General features: G+C 32.5%; 2 protein-coding genes across 5 annotated transcripts; both read right to left on the bottom strand.

Moving 5' to 3' along the window:
• Positions 1-56: 56 nt before the first annotated feature.
• Positions 57-6,726, bottom strand: LOC105644435 (transcription factor PIF1). Of its 4 annotated transcripts, none has more exons than XM_089719725.1 (9): positions 6,368-6,724; positions 6,151-6,258; positions 5,204-6,044; positions 3,977-4,075; positions 3,790-3,888; positions 3,631-3,696; positions 2,018-2,410; positions 1,468-1,546; positions 57-547 (listed from the first exon to the last, which is right to left on the bottom strand). In XM_089719725.1, the coding sequence occupies exons 1-9, from the start codon at positions 6,448-6,450 to the stop codon at positions 540-542; spliced, it is 1,776 nt and encodes a 591-aa protein (XP_089575851.1). In that variant the 5' UTR covers positions 6,451-6,724; the 3' UTR covers positions 57-539. The 4 variants fall into 4 exon arrangements, with proteins under 4 accessions (XP_089575851.1, XP_089575852.1, XP_089575853.1 ...); XM_089719726.1 differs by having other exon boundaries at positions 3,823-3,888; positions 6,368-6,723; XM_089719727.1 differs by lacking the exons at positions 57-547; positions 1,468-1,546 and having other exon boundaries at positions 2,024-2,390; positions 6,368-6,726.
• Positions 6,727-14,501: 7,775 nt separating this feature from the next.
• Positions 14,502-19,327, bottom strand: LOC105644437 (chaperonin CPN60-2, mitochondrial). Its single transcript, XM_012229783.4, has 18 exons — positions 19,098-19,327; positions 18,948-18,972; positions 18,689-18,820; positions 18,237-18,396; positions 17,932-18,107; positions 17,661-17,756; positions 17,277-17,381; positions 17,084-17,170; positions 16,897-16,986; positions 16,710-16,790; positions 16,548-16,616; positions 16,253-16,330; positions 16,059-16,154; positions 15,866-15,965; positions 15,691-15,794; positions 15,046-15,151; positions 14,849-14,927; positions 14,502-14,765 (listed from the first exon to the last, which is right to left on the bottom strand). The coding sequence occupies exons 1-18, from the start codon at positions 19,133-19,135 to the stop codon at positions 14,663-14,665; spliced, it is 1,725 nt and encodes a 574-aa protein (XP_012085173.1). The 5' UTR covers positions 19,136-19,327; the 3' UTR covers positions 14,502-14,662.
• Between the last annotated feature and the right edge of the window lie 845 nt (positions 19,328-20,172).

The raw sequence follows: 20,172 nt of genomic DNA, 5'->3' as shown, positions 1-20,172 counted from the left end.
GGCAAAAACACGTAATAATTGATTAGCCAATTAGCATCAATCAATATTCTCCGGCCTGAACTCAAGAAAGGTTAATGTTCACATTTTTATATTCATCAAGTTCTATCGTTTAACCACTTTCACTTGTTTGAATAAAAAATAATTTTAATAAAAAAAATAAAACGAAACAGATGACTAGAACCAGAATACACAGAAAAAAAAAAAAAAAAAAAAAGGAGGTATAAATAATTACATGTTAGCTGTGTTATTGTTGTATTTTAGACAGTTGCAAAAGCTGCTTTGGGATGTTGCTTCTCTTACACTACAAAACTTAGTAGGCAGAGCTTTTCACAAGAGAGATGCCAAAAACTCTCAGCATGAAAGCAAAGCTGAGGCTCCATCATCGACATAAATATTTTTCAGCACGGGCAGTATACGAGCAATCTTTGGATGAAACTGCGATACAACAATGTGCCACTGTTCTAAGAGGCCAGCACAACTATACCACTAAGTGCTGCAGTTGTAAATCTCTGCTAACTATATATTCTAATATTGGCATATTATGTCCCTGTAGAATACCATCCAGAAAAAATAAGAGTGAGCTATTCCATTGGAGAACATTTAGAAAATCACTAAGAGTTGGATTGTGTAGATTATATTATTTTTTCAGAATGCAATTTTTATAGTCAATCAACTTGGAAGTGGACAAAGGTTCTGAAGAACTTTATGTTACAACTATTGTTAGAAAATCTGAAATTTGTGCATGTGACTATCAAGTCTTTTGCAATGAAGCTTTGAATGGTATGACGAAATAATACAATAAAACAAACTTAAATGGATTAAGAAGTTTCCTCAAAAAAAAAAAAAAAAAGAAAAAGAAAAAAAAAAAAGAAAGATTAAGAAGTAGAACAAATGAAAAATATGGTTTTCAATAGCTAAAACTAGAAGGGATGAAATGAAAAGCAGGAAAATGTTGAAAAACCATCATTGAGATGAATGGATGTTCACTTGTAAAATACATCAATGCCCATTTAAACTATTTCTTCCACTTTCTTCAGTCCAGTTTGGGGTAAAAAGATAACAGCCAGGTGAAGAACTTGACTTTAGTTTTTCCTTTCGTCATATTTCCACTACATAAAAAAGAGAACCACAGAACACTCTTCTAACTGTTCCTACCAATGTTCTTTTGACTCGGTCATGGCGACGAACAACTACTAATTAGTCAGAATCAACATACATATGTCCAAATTTTCATATGTTGCATGTATCCACCAACTACAGTATAGAGTTGGACTAGTAAAGCTTTTTATCAATGGTCACAGTTCATAACATTAGGTCAAAAGCAAAGAGCAGTATCCTGTGCGTCACTAATTGACATATTTCTAGACTCTGTTCATCTTTTTAAACCAAACCACCGCATTTTTGTGAGTTGTGACCAACAAAAGCTCTACAAAATTGAGTGTGAGGATATGAGACAAAGCAGTCTACCTGACTGGTGATTATCAACATTCTCAGGTCCTTGATTGGTACCTGGCTTGCTTGTACTTGGCCGGGTCATTACTTGGTTCTGTGGATATGAGCAAGTTTAACCAATATTAATTAACTTCAAAAAAGACAGATGATTTGGAGGATCGAACTAAATTGAGCAGGCGTGTGTAACAATCCTAAACAGGCTATACATATAACAAATCAAGATATATGGAAAAACCTTTGAAAGTTTTAAAAAATCAGCGCAAGTATAGCAAGCCCTTCTAAGTTTTAAGTAAACAAGCTAAGCCCTGAAAAAATTAACAACTCTAAAATATTTGCTAGCAGGAAATTTAATACATCAAAGATGACAGACAAAATGGGAAATATACTTGTTCTCTGAATGTATGTGCACACATGAGAAAATTTATTTGTGTACACTTGCACGCACAAGTGTGGATTCCCCACCAAATAGCAACAGGATGCACTACAAGGGTGTCTGAGTTTCATAAAGACAACACATTAAAGCTTTTGTTTGGATGTAAAATGAGGAGATTAAAAATGTAAAAACCTGTGAAACTGGCATTTGCATCTGCTGGAGACCAAGGTATTGCTGATAAGGATCAGCAAAACTTGGGACTCCTGGTTGGTGCGAAGTCTGTGCGCTTATAGCACTTAGCATGGGATCTGACTGGTTGGCTGCTTGAATTCTGGATGGATCAGGGCCTGGGGTAGGGACAGGAGGCATATGAAAAGCTGGCATAGGGAACCTTGGACCCAAATGAGCAGCTGCAGTTGGTGTTGGCAAGGGTGCACCGGCTAGCACATTGGGGAATGGCATCATAGGCCGATTCATGCCCAAGTCCATGCCCATGCCCATTCCCATTCCCATCCCCAATGGTGGCATATACTGCTGGATGCCTGAGAACATCATCGGGACCATGCTGCATCCCATGGACATCATCTGTAAAAATTAATTACAATCTAATTTTGTCATAGATAATGATGCATAAAATGAAAATTTCATTTCTCAAACGTACATGAGCATAGCATGCACAGATTTACATATAAAAAACTCAAGAGTCTGAGAGATTAAAAGGTACTTCAAACCAAGGAAAAGGAAAGTGCTATGGTTAGAGTGGGCTAGGTAAAAAACTAGAACATCATACTTTTACATAATGTATATTAATAATTCATAATTGATGGAAGGAAGCATCTTAATTATGGGAAGTAATTATGTGAAGACACCAATCCATTCTCCAGATTAGAACTTGATGTTGCCCAGACAGTGGGTTAGTGTCATATACACTGAAGTTGCTTCTCAAACACAAATGGACAGTTCTAAAGGCAAAATCAATTACCCGAATAGCATGGACCCAAAAAGGAACAATTTGGAGGCGGCTCTACACCATCACCAATTGTGTGTTAAGATTTACATGGCTACTCTCAAAACTTAAACCTGCATTCTTGTGGCTTTGAACTCAAGTTTTTTACTATTGCACGACTCCTTGTAAAATTTAATCAATCAAATTTTTCATCGAACTGTGACATCATGCATAATAGAAGCCCTGGGATCGGCTGATCGTTAGGCAGTCTTCAGTGAATAGTAGAGGACTTGCTAACTGGAAAAATATCCAACTAAGACATTCGATTCCCGATTTGTAAAATTATCCTCCCATTGTGGGCCCTTTCTCCCCAATCCCTCCATTAAAAAAAAATTCCACAGCCACAATCATAGATGCTGAATTGAACATTCCTCTAGATCATCACCCATTAAAAGAAACTCAAATTACAAAGCCAGTCATTTTCCATAGAGCAAGTGAACATCAAAAAATTATAAAACAGAACAATATTGAGATCAAAAGTAGTTGAGGTTTAGCAAAAACGTATAACTTTCACTAGTTTAATTGCTAGGAATCACATCATAGTGACACCTTAAATTCTCATTATGCATTCGGTGGATAGAGGAGAAATAAACATTCTTAATGTAAAAAGCTAAATTCATCATTGTATATAGCATTCAAGACTGTCAAGGCATGTAAAATAAACTAACAGTGAGGAATTAGGATAAACTCCGGAGTTCAGTATGAACAATTAATTCAGATTCCATTAGTTTTATCAGAGACGAAGTTATATCAAACTGCACTCGAGAAAACCACAGAACATAAAACAGGAAATATTTACCTGTACTTGCAACTGAAGTGATTTCAAGTATTCAATTGCCTCATCCAACATAGAAGCTTTGTCTGACTGCGAACAGAAAATAAGCAATTCAAGGGCAAGGAAAAAAATAAGAAGAAAAAGAAAAAAAAATAAAAAATAAATAAAAAAGCTGAATAGAACCTTATGCCTACTAAAAACAGAAATATAAAGGACCTTGTTGCATCGAGGTATAAGCTCTTGTAAAGCCCTCATCTTTTCATTTATCCTGTCTCTCCGCCTCTATTAGAATGTAATATTATTAGGGGTGCTTACCACTCGAAAATACACTAGTTTATCAACTGTTTTGCAACATACTATAAGTACAAACCCTTTCCGACAAGTTGTGAACTTCTGCAGCTCGAGATCTCTTGGTAGATGTTGATCCACGAACTTGTTTCTTTGCATCAGCAGATTCAAACTCAACATCCTGTGACAATAGGAAGAAACAGGAAATTATACAGATATAACTAGAATTGTTTATGTAGGAATTATTACAATGTACACTGGTACATGATTTTTGCACCTCAATTAACAGCATAATGTAATATCTCTCTGAATGCAAGCTGTCTTTTGCCTAACATAATTTATTGGCCTTGTCGCCTCTTCTAGTGTTGCTGAAGCACAAACAAAATTAATAATTCTGCAGCTAGGATGACCATATAAATCATCTACCTACACATATTTTAAAACTCAAATCCTATTGCATATCACCTGCAACATGAGGTAATTTTGCCCGATTGAGGTCTAACCTTCTTGACTAGCTAGAGTTCAAAGTTGGAAGGTCAAACGTAAATCCCATAATACTTGCATAAATAACATCTATGATTACTCCAACCTCCATAGAATCAGTATGTAAAAAAAAAAATAACAAAGCCTGATTTTATTATTAGTTAATAATAATATACCATAAATCATAAATGAAGTGATGAAGGACAGAAATTCTTACAAACAAAATCTCTGCAAAAATCTTCCATTGATAAAAATTTTTTTAGACATAGCATATTTAAGAATTTATAGTGACCATAAAAATAATAGTCGTAGATAAGAGGATTTCTAATTCTAGCAATAATGGTTACCCCCATGTAACGGGACAAGAAAATCATCAGTCTCCGTGACACGCGCCGTCAATCGGATTTCCCAAAAAACATGTGTGGATTCTTTGTGCAGCAGTACACACTGCAATCCTCCATCATTTTCTATCAAATCCATCGGATAAAAAATGCGTTTTGCTACTCTCACCTCACCACCACAAACATTTTAACCACATGTGCGGACACAATAGTGAAAGCCACAACACTTCCCAACATTATTCATACACCACCAAAATTCTATTAGCAAGCACCGAAAGCTTTTCTTTTTTTTTTTTTTCCTTTTCCTTCCAATTATTTAAAAATTACTAAAGATTTAAAATATCATAAATAAAAATACCACACGAGGATGGTGCTCACGTTTACCAACGTCACTCTTGCTGCGCACGATAGCCAAGAACAACAAAAACACAAACACGCCAAAATGGGTTGTTACTTTCAACTCAGTAAAATTAACCTGGACTCACCTCGCTGTGATACTCCGTTTCCTCCTCCCTTCCCTTCCGCTTCCGGTCCTCCGTCGCCGGCTTTTGTGATGGTGGTTCGGCACTCGCACTGGAGCCGCCGGGAGATGAAGTCACAGTAATTTCACACGTCATCATCTCCCTATTGTTACCTCCACCTGCACGTGATGATGTACCCGCTGCTGCAGCGCCACTCATGGTCCCGCAACCATTATCACCACTTGATACACCGGCAGTATTTCTAGCTACCGCCGCCTCTGAAACCCTAGACTCAGACGGCATCGCTGGTGTATCACTGGAGTCCACAACAGTCGATTCCCTTACAGCATGTCGTAAATTGGACGGTCCTGGTTCTAACACGCCGCCTCTCGCTCTATGCTTGGAGAAGTAAGCAAAGTTATGCACCGCCTCCGTCCTCCTAGTAGGCGGTATCGGAGGTCTCGGCGCCGTAGCAGTAGCTGTCGCAGCAGATATCGGCGGCGGCGGCGGTCTAGACTCTGGATTTTGAATTGAACGGGCGGGAGCAGCGCTAGTATTGGTAGTAGTGGAAGTGACACATGCGGCGGAAGGATAAAGGAGATCAGCACAGAAATCTTGATCAAAATTTGTATCATTAAGTGGATAATGAAGCCAAGAGGCCATCTCGTCTTCTTGCATAAAAAGATGCTGTTGCTGTTGGTGGTGTTCCTGCGTCGATCGGATCTCTCGCGTATTTGATGCTTCAACAGGAAGTACTGCGTCGTCGTATTTAGAGTGCGGCAATTTCTTCAGAGACATTTGTGTTTGGCTCTGAACAACAACTTGCCCGTTCTGCCATAGCAGTTCCATGATCTCATCCTCCGACCTATCATTTTTTTTTTTTTTTGAAAAAAAAAACTCAATTAATTAAATTAAAAAAAAATTAATTATTTCCATAAATGAAATAAAGATATAGAGATGGAGATGGTTACGTGATTGACTTTTTAGGGCGTGTGAAGGTTGAAGACGTAGGGATAGCGCAGTCTTCATCCATTTCGAAATCGGGAACATAGTGATTCATTTTAGAGAGAGAAATTAAGCTAAAAGGTGAAAGAAAAGCAAAGAGATAAACATGTTAGCTGAGAAAAATAAAGGTATATTCAAAAAAAGCTAGCAGAGAAGTTGAATATACATGCATAACTTAATTACCTGTAAAAATCTGAACCGACTAAACTCAGAGAGAAAAGATTGGTGGTGCCATGACAGGTGAAAAACCGTATTTTAGCGCGCATATAAGAAAAAGGAGACAATTGTCACAGTTTTTCACATACCAAAGCAACACCTGTAGCTCGAACACCGCAACCGATTTAGCTATTGCTTTCTCTTAACTCAAGAAAACTCCGCTTGTGTGGTGGAAATCAGAGTGATTGGAAATGGAGAAAAAGATGGGCAAATTTTTGGTTTTAAAATTTTTAGGTTTCAGAAGATTTTCTGTTGTTGGCTGTTTGTTTGCGTTTTGTGTTAATGTCAACTTGCAGGCAGCCCCAAAGATAAGGTCCCTCCCTCCCTCCCTCCCTCCGAATAATGTGAAGGAAAAGGACGAAGTGGATTTTTGACAGTATGTACTCAACTCAAATGCAATGCATCCTCTTTTTTTGTTATTTTTTGTTTATTGGTTTATATTTATGTATGTCGCCATAACTTGGAAAGATATATATATATATATATTATATGCAATAAATGTGAGAACATGTTTCATTTTGGTGGAAAATTGCAGTGCAGAGAATAATTTATCTAAATTTGATTTATAAAATTAATAAAAATTTAAAATAAAAATATTTTTAACTACTTATTAAAAAAAATATAAATAATTATTATAAAATCTCTATATTCATCTATTTTATTTATAGAGTGAGCTCATAATTAGGTCTGGATAAATTTTAATCACGATATTTATATATTATACTAATTATCGAAGACAATTATTTTTTAAATAGTTTTTTAAATTAATAAAATTACATTTATTTTAAATTAAAATTTTTAATCCATTTATATTTATTTTCATCTTGCAGTACTAATCTATTTATATAGGAGAATAATTCGAATTTAAATCCAGGATGGCATTCAATTAACAGTGGTTTTAAATTTTAAATTCTAAAGTTGGAGGTAAAGTTTATTTGGGAATAGAGTGAGCTTGCAATATGGTCTAATTAGAAATACATTTAATTTTTTAATTTTTTAATGGCTGCTGTTAAGGTTATGATTTATTGAATAAAACATATAGTATTTATATAGAAGCCAAATTTGCTGTTAAGATCAGTGTTTGTTTGCAGACAAATTGCAGTTGTGTGGGGCCCAAAACTTGCAAGTACCAATATATATACGTGACATAAAAATCAGTATTCAGAAAATTCAGTAGTAGCTTCTGATAAAGTCCTAGGAATACAAAACTTCAGATGATCCTCTCTTTTGTTATACGGAAAATATACATCTGACGTACTATACGTGGTCTATACTCTCTACCCTTGCTGTACTATGCTATGTTAGGCTTCATTTGATTCCGTAAAATAATTTGTAAGAAAATATTTTTCACAATTGTTCATTGTTTGGGGTGTTTAAAAAAATAAGTCAATGGAAAATATTTTTCTGATTAAAAGAAAATTAAATCATTTTTTAGAGAATAAAATATTTTTCGAATATTGGTAAATTTTATAAATCCATATTTTTTAATTTATTAATTATCATAATCACTAAAAAATAATTATAATTTAAACTATCATATAACCAATTATCTGATAAAAGCTAACGGCTAATATCGACAAACATACTCATACCCAGTCCGGTTATCTTTCGTTGATTGAACTCCAAATGAATAAAAAGAACACTATTACTTCCACTCTTATGGGTAATAAGAGCCATTAAGGTATAAGACAATAATAATAATATGATTTGCATGGGATGTTTGGTGTGTGGTATTATTATTAGAGAATTTAGTTAATTAATTTATAATTAGTTGCTTATAATTTAATTTATTATGCTCAGGTTAGTCTGATGTTGCAAAATCTTGATAAAAAAGTGGAATCTTTGACGAATCTTTAAACAAAATTGTGGATAATGATAGCTGTTTAACTTTAATATTGTTTAATACTGATAAATGATTGCAACTCACCCCTACTTGTATTATTATTTTTTTCAAAAGCACTACACTTTCCCTATTTTGAGCGACTGGTCATTAATTAATTGATTGATTGATTGTATGCATGTGAGATTTGGTATTAAGTAGATAATGACAATTAACGGTAAACGGCCTCTTGATTAGTTTAATTTTTGGCTAATTCGCGCTTTAGATATGATATTATCAATAACCTATCCATACTCTCGTTTCGAGGCATTGGAAAGCACGCGCCATATCTCTATTTCTTTTTCTTTTTTGGTCCTCAAACTTACTAAATTAATTAGAATTTTTATGGTATAGATGATTTAAATTCGAGTCCGCTCACTTCTTAATTCTTTGAAAAAATGAGATCATCTTCTATTTTTTTTAATGGATAATTTTTTTTTTTTTTAACATGAAAATTTGTATATGATTTTGTTTTTACTAAGCAAAAACATCTTTTTAAATGAAAGAAACATAAAATGTCGTAACACGTTAACTACAGTAATAGCTCATTCGCTTAATTCAAATGAATAATGTTGAGGTTTGGAAATTCAATGATTTTTTTAGTTAAGTTTAATTTTTATTCATGTTAGATTTAGGATTTCCTTAAATTCAAATTTTAAAGTTTAATTATTATCGGTGTTGCATTAATGTTATGTTTAGTGAGTCATATACGTAAGATAATGTAATAAAAATTAAAATGCATAAATATATTTTGATTATATTATATTGCATTTCACAACGAGTCACGTTATATGGATAGCTTAAGAGATAATTTGTTTGTAAAATTTTATACCGGTATTAGGGATTTTGTATGCTTTTATCACAATATTATATGAAGATAGCTTGTGTGTGTTTTAATTTAATAATCTCTAAACTCTACTTTCATTTTGAATAATTAACAAAAAGCATAAAGATAAAAGAGAACCATTTATCACATATAAATACATTAATTGCAAAATCAAAAGGGCAAATTGCCTAATATTTGTTGAAATGAATCCATTGAAGGTGGGTCGAGGCAGTTGGATGGTGTAGAGAAGAAACATTATTCCCTTATCCAACATATGCATTGTCCCTCAACATTGGAGCATCAAATATTTGCCATTGATTTTGAGGAGATATTATTCTCCTGTGCTCACTCTTTTACATGTTTTAGCAAAGTTATTTTTAGTGCATTTTTTTTTTAAATAAATAAATAAATATATATATATATATATATATATAGTGCATATATATGTATGTATGTATCTTAAGAATTTTTAATTGCCAACTCATTAACTTTTTTTTATAAAGTTGATGATTTTGGGGTCAACATTTTGTAGTTCACATATTGGTGAACATTCAGTCAATCTGGTTCTACTTTTAGGAACCTTCTTTTGTTCATTCTTCGTCACAAAATAATAATAATAATAATTGGAAAAATATGTTTAGTGATTAACTATAATTACAACTAAATTTTATTGATTAAATCCTTAACAAGTTATTGAAAAATATAATTACTCAAAATTCATTGAAGTCACTAAACTCATACTCCTTCTTTTTCAAAATATAAGTCTTTTTTTCAGTTTTTGTCCTTAAAATATAAGTCGTTTTGAGTATTTTAAAGAAATAATAAATGATATTTTTTTAATATTACCCTTATTTACATTGGATATAATAAATATTTTCACAACTATTGATTTTGATATAAAGAATCGTTTGGTCAAATTATCCTTGATTTTATCATAATATAAGAGAATTAATTATTTTATTAATTTTTATATAAAAATTTTAAATGACTTTTAAAAGAGAGAGAAAACATTATTAAGAAATATTGAGTAATCGCTTTCTGAGTACAGGTTGACAACAACACTGCATCTAATTTTGGTAACTCTTTGGCTACGACGTCAGGCTCCTAGTTTAACTTGTCTGAAACAGTCAATCGCGTCTTTTTGTAAGAATGTGAAGTGATAGGATGACGTGTTTTTTTTGCAGAGCGCAGAAATTTAAATTTAAATTTATTGTTAAATTATATTTTAATGTGTAAACAATAACTGTCTTTAAAATAATTATCAACTAATGAATGAAAAAATATCAGCAAATTTACGCACTCAGTCTAAACAATTATTTTTATATATCATATATTATACGCGTATATATGTACTGTACATTGTACATAGGTCTTTGACGGTTGGGATCAGCTAAAGACAAGTACGATGAAACCTGAAGCAGAATATTATTTGTGCTGCCCAATAGAAAATTAAAAAAAAAAAAAAGAAACCAATCAAGAGAGCACGCGTCATTAAGTTTTGCTTCGGAAGGCGTGCAGACGTGGCAAGGGCATAGCGTGCCATGTTGGCCGGTGAACCGACATTTGAGGCTCCCCTTCAAAGCGAGACTGAGTCCCACTTATCTTTCCTTCCTTCCTCATGAAATTTTATTATTATTATAAGTTTGAACTAAATAATTAATAGTTATTATTTTATAAATCACCCACCATAGAGACCGGTTTGCCTTTTCATTAGTGAAATGATGGCCAGGTGGGGCCAACTCCACATGAGCTCACTTCAGCTCAACTGCTGCCTTCAATCGGTATTTAAGAGCCCACCAATGTCTTCAACGATCAACGTTTACTCGCTCTATTTCCAAATAGTCGTCGCATCTGAAAAAAATATTAATGTTATATTTCTAAATACTTATTATATTTATAGATTTCAATAATTATTATTATTTTTTTTCTTTTTTCACCCTTTGCATATAATTAATTATTTAATAATTTATTATAAATTAGACAAATTAAAAATAGTATAGTCAATCAATACTCAACCTCCTACTTAAATGACTTAAGACTTTTTTACTCAAACCAATTTCTATTTATATATTTAAATACTACTTTCTTTGTCCCCAAAATATAAATCGTTTAAGATTTTTGCATAAAGATCGAGAAAGTAATTAATTTTCTTAGATTATAATAAAACAAAGAGTAAATTGACTAAATTATATTTTATCTCAAAATCAATAATTACTTATAAAAATATTTATTATATCCAATATAAATAATAGTAATATTTATAAAACATCATTTATTACTTTTTAAAATACTCAAAACGACTTATATTTTGAGACTGAGAAAATATTTCTTATATTGGGATTGTAACATTTATCTTTCACAATTTAATAACATATCATCTTGATAAATGTTTTTGAAACAACACCATTAGGGACATTACTTTTTTTTTACTCCATTTGAGAAAATGACCCTACTATTTACTTATTTTATTTCTTTTAGGTATGAAATTCAATATGAATGAGAATAAATAATTGTGGAAAATATTTTATAGTTTTCAATTCAATGCATTACTTGATGAAGAATATTCTATAATTGGAATAGTTGGACCACTCTCAATTGTGAAAACATATCTTATCTATAATGATAGTTAATTATATAAATTTCAAGGTTATATATATTATTTTTAAAATTCTTATCCTTTAGATTGTCCCTTTTGAAACAAGAACTGTGTTTTGTTGAAAAGGAGCAAAGAAATGAAGTATTGTCATAAGAAAGCAATCATCAATCAATAATTAGTTGAGTGTATTGTAATTCCAAACAACTTACCTTATGCAAGTTATCTTCAATTAGTTGTATGCTAAATGAGATTATTAAGATAAAAAAAAATTAATATTTATGTAGTTTTTGACCGTAGCTTATGTTTGATTGCCAATTTCTTTCCATGCACCAACTAAATCTTGACCAGACCACCACATCTATATATATGTTGCTTATCATAGGATTAACAATCATTAACAAGCACTCAAATAAATTTTATATTGAGTTTTCATATATGTTTAAAATATAGGTAATGAGTGATTGATGAGTAAACTATGGTTGTCTAACAATTTTTTTAGGTAGTTGGTAAAAATGCGTAACGCTATAAAAAATTAAAGTAGCGTTTTATAAAAAGTTAAGGTTGTGTTCGACACTAACTTTTTAAATAGCTTTTAAATATTAAATGCTATTTTTTTTATATTGTTCGATAACATAGTGTTTGAATTAGATTTTAGAGATTAAGGTAGCATTTTGTGAAAAGTTAACTCATGTAATGTTTAATTTTTAGCGTTTTATAAAAAGTTACTCAAAGAGCTAACAACTAATTAAATACTACTAAAACAACTAACAACAACTAAAACATTTAATTTTGTCGAACAAACCCTAACTTTTTTGTAACTTTAATTTTTAGCGTTTGATGAAAAGTTACTCAAACAGTTACAACTAATCAAACAGATATATGCTATTAAAATAACTAACAATTACCAGAATAACGAATTTTGCCAAATAGATCTAACTAATTAATAGTGTACTATAACAAACTAGTGTGAAAATATGGGGAAAAAAAAATATTAACCGAAAGAAAAAAAGGCAATATAGGAAGAGGATGAAGGCAAGAAATTAAACTTTGATCTTGTCTAACTATTTGGTCATCAAAGAGAACAAAAGAGAAAAACATCTCATTATCTTTATTTTTGCAAAAAATGATATCACAAATTGATTTTTGTTTACCGCATTGAAAAGATAAAAAGTACACAATATAGTAAAAATGCATTTGATCACGTTCCATTTTATTTTTTTACGCGTTACCAAAAGTAATTTTCTTTGATTTTGTTTTCCTCTTACAATTCCTTCCAACTGAAAAAGAAATGATTGGATCAATGTACAAAAAAGGGAAGATGTCAAAAAGTTTTTTCAGGTCTGGCATTTAGGTTTAAGGAAGAAGAATATATCAGGAGGAGGAGTGGGTTCTCACCTGTTATTTGGACCATTGAACCATACCTGGTATCTAACAATAAAAGTGTGGGGGCAGGTTTTGTCAGCATTGATGGGGAAAATAAGGAAAGGAAAGGAGAAGAAAGAAGGAAAGTGTGTCAATAAATCACCATCTTACCATTTCAAGCTTCAAGCAGTAGCTTATTGTTTTGTATTCGAAAAGAGGAAGAGGTTAAGAAGATGTGCAAATGATATGATAAAATGTTGCAACTTGCAAATTTGGATACCTTATTTTTGTTTTTTTTAATACCAAACTGTCAGTGAATGGTTACTCAATCATTGGATAGACACCTCACCAAAATAGAAGCTCAATGTCTTGTCTCCCTCCTCAGTTGTCTCTTCCCATATTATATATATAAATATTTATATATAGCTATCCTTTCAAACCCTCTCTCAAATAAAATGCTGATTTCTCAGTTCTGCATGAATGTTTCAAATCCAACAATCAATTGTTGAATATGAAAGTTGACAAATTAAAATTATACCCAATATTATGATCCCATAGTTGATAATTTAAAATAATAACTATGTTAAAAGCTGCAAATTTTTATTTTTTATGTTACATTCAATTCTATACAGCAGATCTTTTGAGATCCCTCATTGTTTTTGAAGTACAATCTATATAGATTATTAAGCTTTTACAAAATTATCATGATTTTATATAAAAAAAATGTGTTATGCTTGTAATTTGCATGCTATGGATGCTGATATTTCAAAATCCCACATCACTTTTGCAAGACTTGAATGAGAGTTAAGCTGTGTTCTGCGACAACTTTCTACACACTATTTGTTTAAGTAAAAAGTTTAACTCATAATGTTTAGCTTTTAACATGAAAAGATACTCAAACAGCTCTAAATCAGCTAACAACTAATTTTACCAAACATTACAACAATTACATTTCTTCTTGATATATTGTCTTTCCATTTAATTTCAATTTCTCCATTGAGTTCTGAAAAATATGTTTCCTTAAACAGTGTGTTAAGAATTGGAAAAAAAAAAAAAAAAAAACTACTAAGTGACAGACATGGAAATCTAACCGTACTACAACAATGAGATACAGTTACAGTGAAACAAGTTTCAGGAATGGCTTCTGAGCGTAGTGTCATGCTTCCTATGAAAATTATTATCAACAGCATACAGTACAATATTACGTGCAACATGTCATTCATTATCAGATCAAATCAATCTAAGGATTTTGGATTATGTTGTGGGCCTTTTATTTATAACTATTTTATAATTCTCCAATCTGTATTCCATTCTAGGCAATTTGCAAACAAAAATTTTTGTTTTCTTGTCAACTAAAGCTGTTAACTTTGCAGGTAGATCCACAGCTGGACAAGTACACATGGTTGGATTATCAAAATTTAATTGTACAGCACTGGTATTAGGATTTAAAAATAGCAAGAACTAGATTATAAGAATAGATGTTATGTTACTTCTTTCTGACTCCACTTTGTGGTTCACAAAAAAAAATAATAAAAATAAAAATAAAAAATTGGTATTTGTATCAAAAGTTCAAAATCATAGCATGGTCTAAAGCTTTTCTCAATAACCCATGCCCGCCATGGGATTGCTGGCCGGAGCTTCACTCTCATCCTTAGGAAGTTCAGAAACAACTGCCTCTGTTGTAGTCATCAATGAAGAGACACTGCATCACCAGCCATAGTTATAGTGCTTGTTTTAAAGATTAAAATTGAACTTCTTGATATTATAAGTATGAATTATATTTACCTCGCAGCATCCATCAAGGCTGTTTTAATGACTTTCAATGGATCAATAATACCTGCCTTCACCATATCAACATACTCACCTGATGCAAAAAGGGGGGAAAAAAGTTCATAAAACAAATGTACCATTATTGAAAAAAGAAATATGAAATCATGCTATTTCTCGCCATTGGCTATAGAACAACATATGAAATGGCAAACCTTTGGCTGCATCATATCCAAGGTCAGGATTATCCTGCTCCAATAGCTTGCCAACAACAACTGCCCCCTCCACTCCTGCATTGGCAGCAATGGTGTGCACAGGCATCTGCATACAAATATAGGCTAACATACTTAGAACACAGAAACAAAGAAACACGGAAAATGACACTTAAAATATAATTTTACACAGAAAAGCAATATTTTATATGGGGAAACAGGCACGTGGAAACTTTTCTGAAACGCCGAAACGCCTGTGGTTAGAAGTTTCCATGCAACATAATATTTTGTAAAGGAGTAAACTGAAACAGTCTTGTCCCAAGTCTATATATGTATTGCCTCCTGTAAGAGAGAACTAAAGTGGTTGGTGGGGAAGAAAATAAATAGGAAAAAAACAGGGCAAGTATCACATTCCTTGATCAAAAGTAAAATGAAGCAAACTCAAGGTATGTCAACCATATGATCGAATGAAAACGACAAAGTAATCGCTTCCAAACATTAAGAATTCTCTAACTTCTCCATCTAAGTAAGTTATTTTGCACCCCAAGAAAACTTTAGATGAATTTTAATTATAGGAATTTCAAAGGGTAAAAGATCCATAAAATTAGCAATAATGTACAGTGATTGGAGGAAAAACAGGGCGGAAACCTTAAGAGCATTCTGAATGATCTGGACGCCAATCTTCTGATCAAAGTTTGCAGTCTGCAACTTGTCCAGCTCCTTAGAAGCATAAAGAAGTGCAACGCCACCACCTAGACATATGATCCTGATTAAAATCTTGTGCTTAGAAAGAGACAGATGAAGTGCCTGAAGTTAGGCTTACCAGGTACAATGCCTTCCTCCACAGCAGCTTTGGTGGCATTCAGAGCATCAGTAACTCTATCTTTCTTTTCGCCAACTTCAGCTTCACTAGCTCCACCAATCTACATCAAAACAAATGTACAATTAAGCACAACAGAACAAATAAAAAATAAAGCTTGTGAATGTGGTAGATATTTTGTCAAAATAAAACCAACCTTCAATACTGCAACACCGCCAGAAAGCTTAGCAAGCCGTTCTTGCAACTTTTCCTTATCATAATCAGAAGTGCTCGCTTCAATTGCAGATCTCAACTGTTACATTGATCAATAGTCAAAAAAGGGATTTATCAGCAGACAAAGTTGGGACCTGATAAACTATCTACATCCTGCACTCAAGGGGCAATGCAAACCTGTTCACATCTTTCTTCAATTGCCTTTTTGTCACCAAATCCATCAAGAATAATTGTGTCATCCTTTGATACTGTAACCTACAATTTGGATCCCCGACAAATCAGTCATAAAGTAAACACCCCACAAGAAAGGAGATTTAATCCTGACCACTTTCCTGTGCTCATTGATGGCCTCCCCCTCCTCAGTACAGGTGTAGCTACCAACTAGGCTAAAATTAAATTTTCAACTTCAAAGCTTCCCCCTGATACATTTTAGGCCGAGTACCATCATCTTATAAAGACAACTAAAACTTACCTTTTTACATGAGCCAAGCACTTCTACTCCTGCTTTTTCAAGGTCCATACCAAGCTCTTCACTTATAACCTACAAGACGAGAAAAAAAATGAAAACAGTGTGGATCATTTTATCATATAAAGATTCTGTCTATTGGAAACCATATTAACTAAGACAACCTACCTCACCACCTGTGAGAATTGCAAGATCTTGCAGACTGGCCTTCCTATTTTCTCCAAACCCAGGTGCTTTGATGGCACAGACCTTCAACATATTCAAAACATAATATCATTAGAAAAGCACATATTTTCGACCAAGAGTTACCTTCTCTTAAACACAACTGCTTTATAGGGTATAAATGAAATGATACCTTTATTCCAGCACGAAGCTTGTTTAGAATGAGAGTTGCTAGTGCTTCACTTTCTACATCTTCAGCAACAATCAACAAAGGTCTTTGCTTCTGAGAAGCATTATCAAATTATTTAAAATCAATAAAATGGAAAAATAATTGAATAAAAATTAAACAAACTTTCATTATCCACAAAGAATCAACTAACCTTCAGCGCCAATTCCAAAACTTTGATTACAGCATGTAAATTCGAGACCTTCTTCTCATGAATCAAAATGAGGGGATCTTCTAGTTCCTGACAACAACCATAGAGATAATGTGTGATGTGAAACAACAATCACAAGTTAACCATATGAATATCATAAAAAGGCATCATTCTTTGTAAATTATGTAGCGCTTACACATTTTTGGTTTTTTGTGTTAGTGATAAAATAAGGAGATATGTAGCCTCTGTCAAGCTTCATTCCCTCAACGACCTCTAACTCATTGTACAATGTTTTCCCATCCTGAAATGGTTTTGAGAGGACTATAAGTTAAGATGTTGCTAGAAATCTGAATGGAACATAAAACTTGCTTCAGTCAAAAAAAAGGAGTGCCAAGCAACATCCAGCGAGAAGAAAGAACATGCAGAAGTCAAACAACATAAACTCAGGTTTCAGCTTAAATTCCAAAAAGTAAGAAACAGAGGTTGCCAGGTAATTTCCCAGAGCAACTAAATGCTCCTAATAATATAAGCATTGACAAAAATAAAAATTAGGGAAAAATTGAAGTCAAAAGCATCTTACAGAGATGGTGATCACACCCTCTTTGCCAACTTTCTCCATTGCCTTGGCTATCAGCTCGCCGATCTCTCTTTCTCCATTTGCTGATATAGTTCCAACCTTTTTCACAAATGCCATATAATAGAATGATTAATTAACTTGAAAATAACTACATGCTATTCCTTCATATTTTCAGATTACTTGAAAATTATCCATCTATCTATTGCATTTTGTTCTCAACAAGTTCATCTCTCACATTGCTAAACCAAAAACAATATTTGAGAATAACGCCAACCTGTGCTATTTCTTCAGATGTGCTGATCATCCTGGCTCTGCTCTTCAAGTTTGTAATAACAGCATCAACTGCCATTGAAATTCCACGTCTTAGGTCCATGGCATTCATTCCAGCTGCCACAGACTTGCACCCTTCAGCAAATATTGCACGTGTGAGGATTGTTGCACATGTGGTACCTGCAAACACGTATAAAATATTTCATATCAGTAACTACCCATCATTAAATAGTTCAACCATTATCCCCAACTATGTAAAGGAATTAAGTTATTCTTACAAAGCTACAATTTAATATATGAAACCCTCACCATCGCCTGCCACATCATTTGTAGCATTTGCAACCTGCTTGACAAGGCTAGCACCAATATTCTTCACCTTGTCATGGAATTCAATGCTCTTTGCAACAGTAACACCATCTTTTGTCACTTTGGGGTCTCCCCAACTTTGCTCCAAAACTACATTGCGCCCCTGTAGAAGTTAAACATGCAAGAACGTATATAAACATAAGGAGAATAAGTCAACCAGCTCACTCCTCTTTCTTCCTCAAAAAAAAAAAAGAAAAAAAAAAGTAAAAGGTATATATAAATTTGTGAACTTTTCCAATAAAAATGACAGAATAAACATTTAACACAACAATATCTCAATCAGAAAAACTCAATGTCAAATAATTGCTAGTAATACTTCTTAAAAACTGCTGTTACCCTTGAATAAATACAAGCAAAACAAAAATTCTCAGTCAATGAGCGATAAAGTTACTTACTTTAGGCCCCATAGTCACTTTAACAGCATCAGCAAGATCCTCAACACCTTTAAGCATCAAAGCACGAGCTTCAACGCCAAATTTGATGTCTTTAGCTGCATAATTTCTGCTCCAAGCCAATCTACTACCAATCTAACCATCCACCCAAAATATATAAGGAAAAGAAAATATTACATTCAATTTACAAAACAGCAATTACATTAAGATTAACACAATTAGATCAGGGAAAAAAGACTGAATAAAACGATATAAAAATCACCTGCTGAGTACTGTTCTTAGCCAACCTAGTAAAATAGAGGGACAAATAATTAGAAAAAAGAATTGATAAAAGACCCCGTTTTGGAAACAATCAAAGCTTGCTGTTTTGCCAAACCCAGAAATTGTATGTGTGAGAGAAAGAGAGAGCTACCTGGCTTTGGAGGCGAGGCCAGAGGCAAACCGATGCATGGTTGTAATCTAGTAGAGTTACAGTTTAATGAGACACAAGGAGAGACGAAGAAAGTATAACAATGAGGGAGCAGAAAAGGTTCTGAAAGGATGAGTTTGGAGGAGGAGGAGTTTAGTCAGGGTTTAGGGTTTTGTATGGGCGTTAAGGCAGGAAAACAGGGCTACTAAAGCATGAGTTTTATGTGGGCGATGAGAGTGTAAAACCCGAGGACGACATGAATCTGTGTTTGGGACGGTGCTGGGCTTTATGGGCCCAATACGGCACCGTTTCACTGCATTCTCAGCAACGGCCCTTGTATTTATCTTTTTAGCGATGGATTGGCCTTTGCCGTTATATGCTCATTTTTCATACTTATTTGATTTTTTATTTATATAATATTAAAATATAAATTCTTATTTAGATTAAGTGGTTAAAATACATTATACTTTATAGATACAATAAATATTTTTTTGGTTATATGTTAACGTATTGATTCATATAGTTTTTATTATACATTGGTTGTTTTTAATTCTTTTTTAAATAAAAACCAAACTTATATTATAAGTTTTATAATTAATTTACATGTTTTGTTAATAAACAATAACTTTCACTGTAATCTTCTCGTAGCAAATAAATATATTTTAACAAAAGAATAGAAACCAATCAAATTAAAAATTAATAAATAATAAAAATTTTTCATTTTTATTTTTATTTAGAGCCTATTAAATCATGAAAGTATTTAAAAATTATTAATAAAATTATATTTTTTAATAGAAATTGAATTTGAATTATATACAACATCAATATAACTAATAAAATTCGAAATATTTAAAAATAATAATTTTTTTTATTATTTTCGGCCAACCAAATGAGAGCGCAATTTGTAATTAAAAAAGTTTAATCATAAACTTTTTAAATCAAAATTTGCATCATCTAGATATATTCATTTAAAATAAATTTAAAAAACATGTAAAGAGTTTCAAAACGCTTCATATTTACATATATTATTTAAAATAATAATTTTGAAACTAAATTATAAATTATAATAATAATAAAT

Source organism: Jatropha curcas, chromosome 3 (assembly GCF_041381405.1).
Source record: "Jatropha curcas cultivar XTBG-Jc1 chromosome 3, XTBG_Jcur_1.0, whole genome shotgun sequence".
NCBI classification, from domain to species: Eukaryota; Viridiplantae; Streptophyta; class Magnoliopsida; order Malpighiales; family Euphorbiaceae; genus Jatropha; species Jatropha curcas.
The sequence above is the reverse complement of the archived record's forward strand: the minus strand, read 5'-3'. Positions and strand labels throughout refer to the sequence as shown.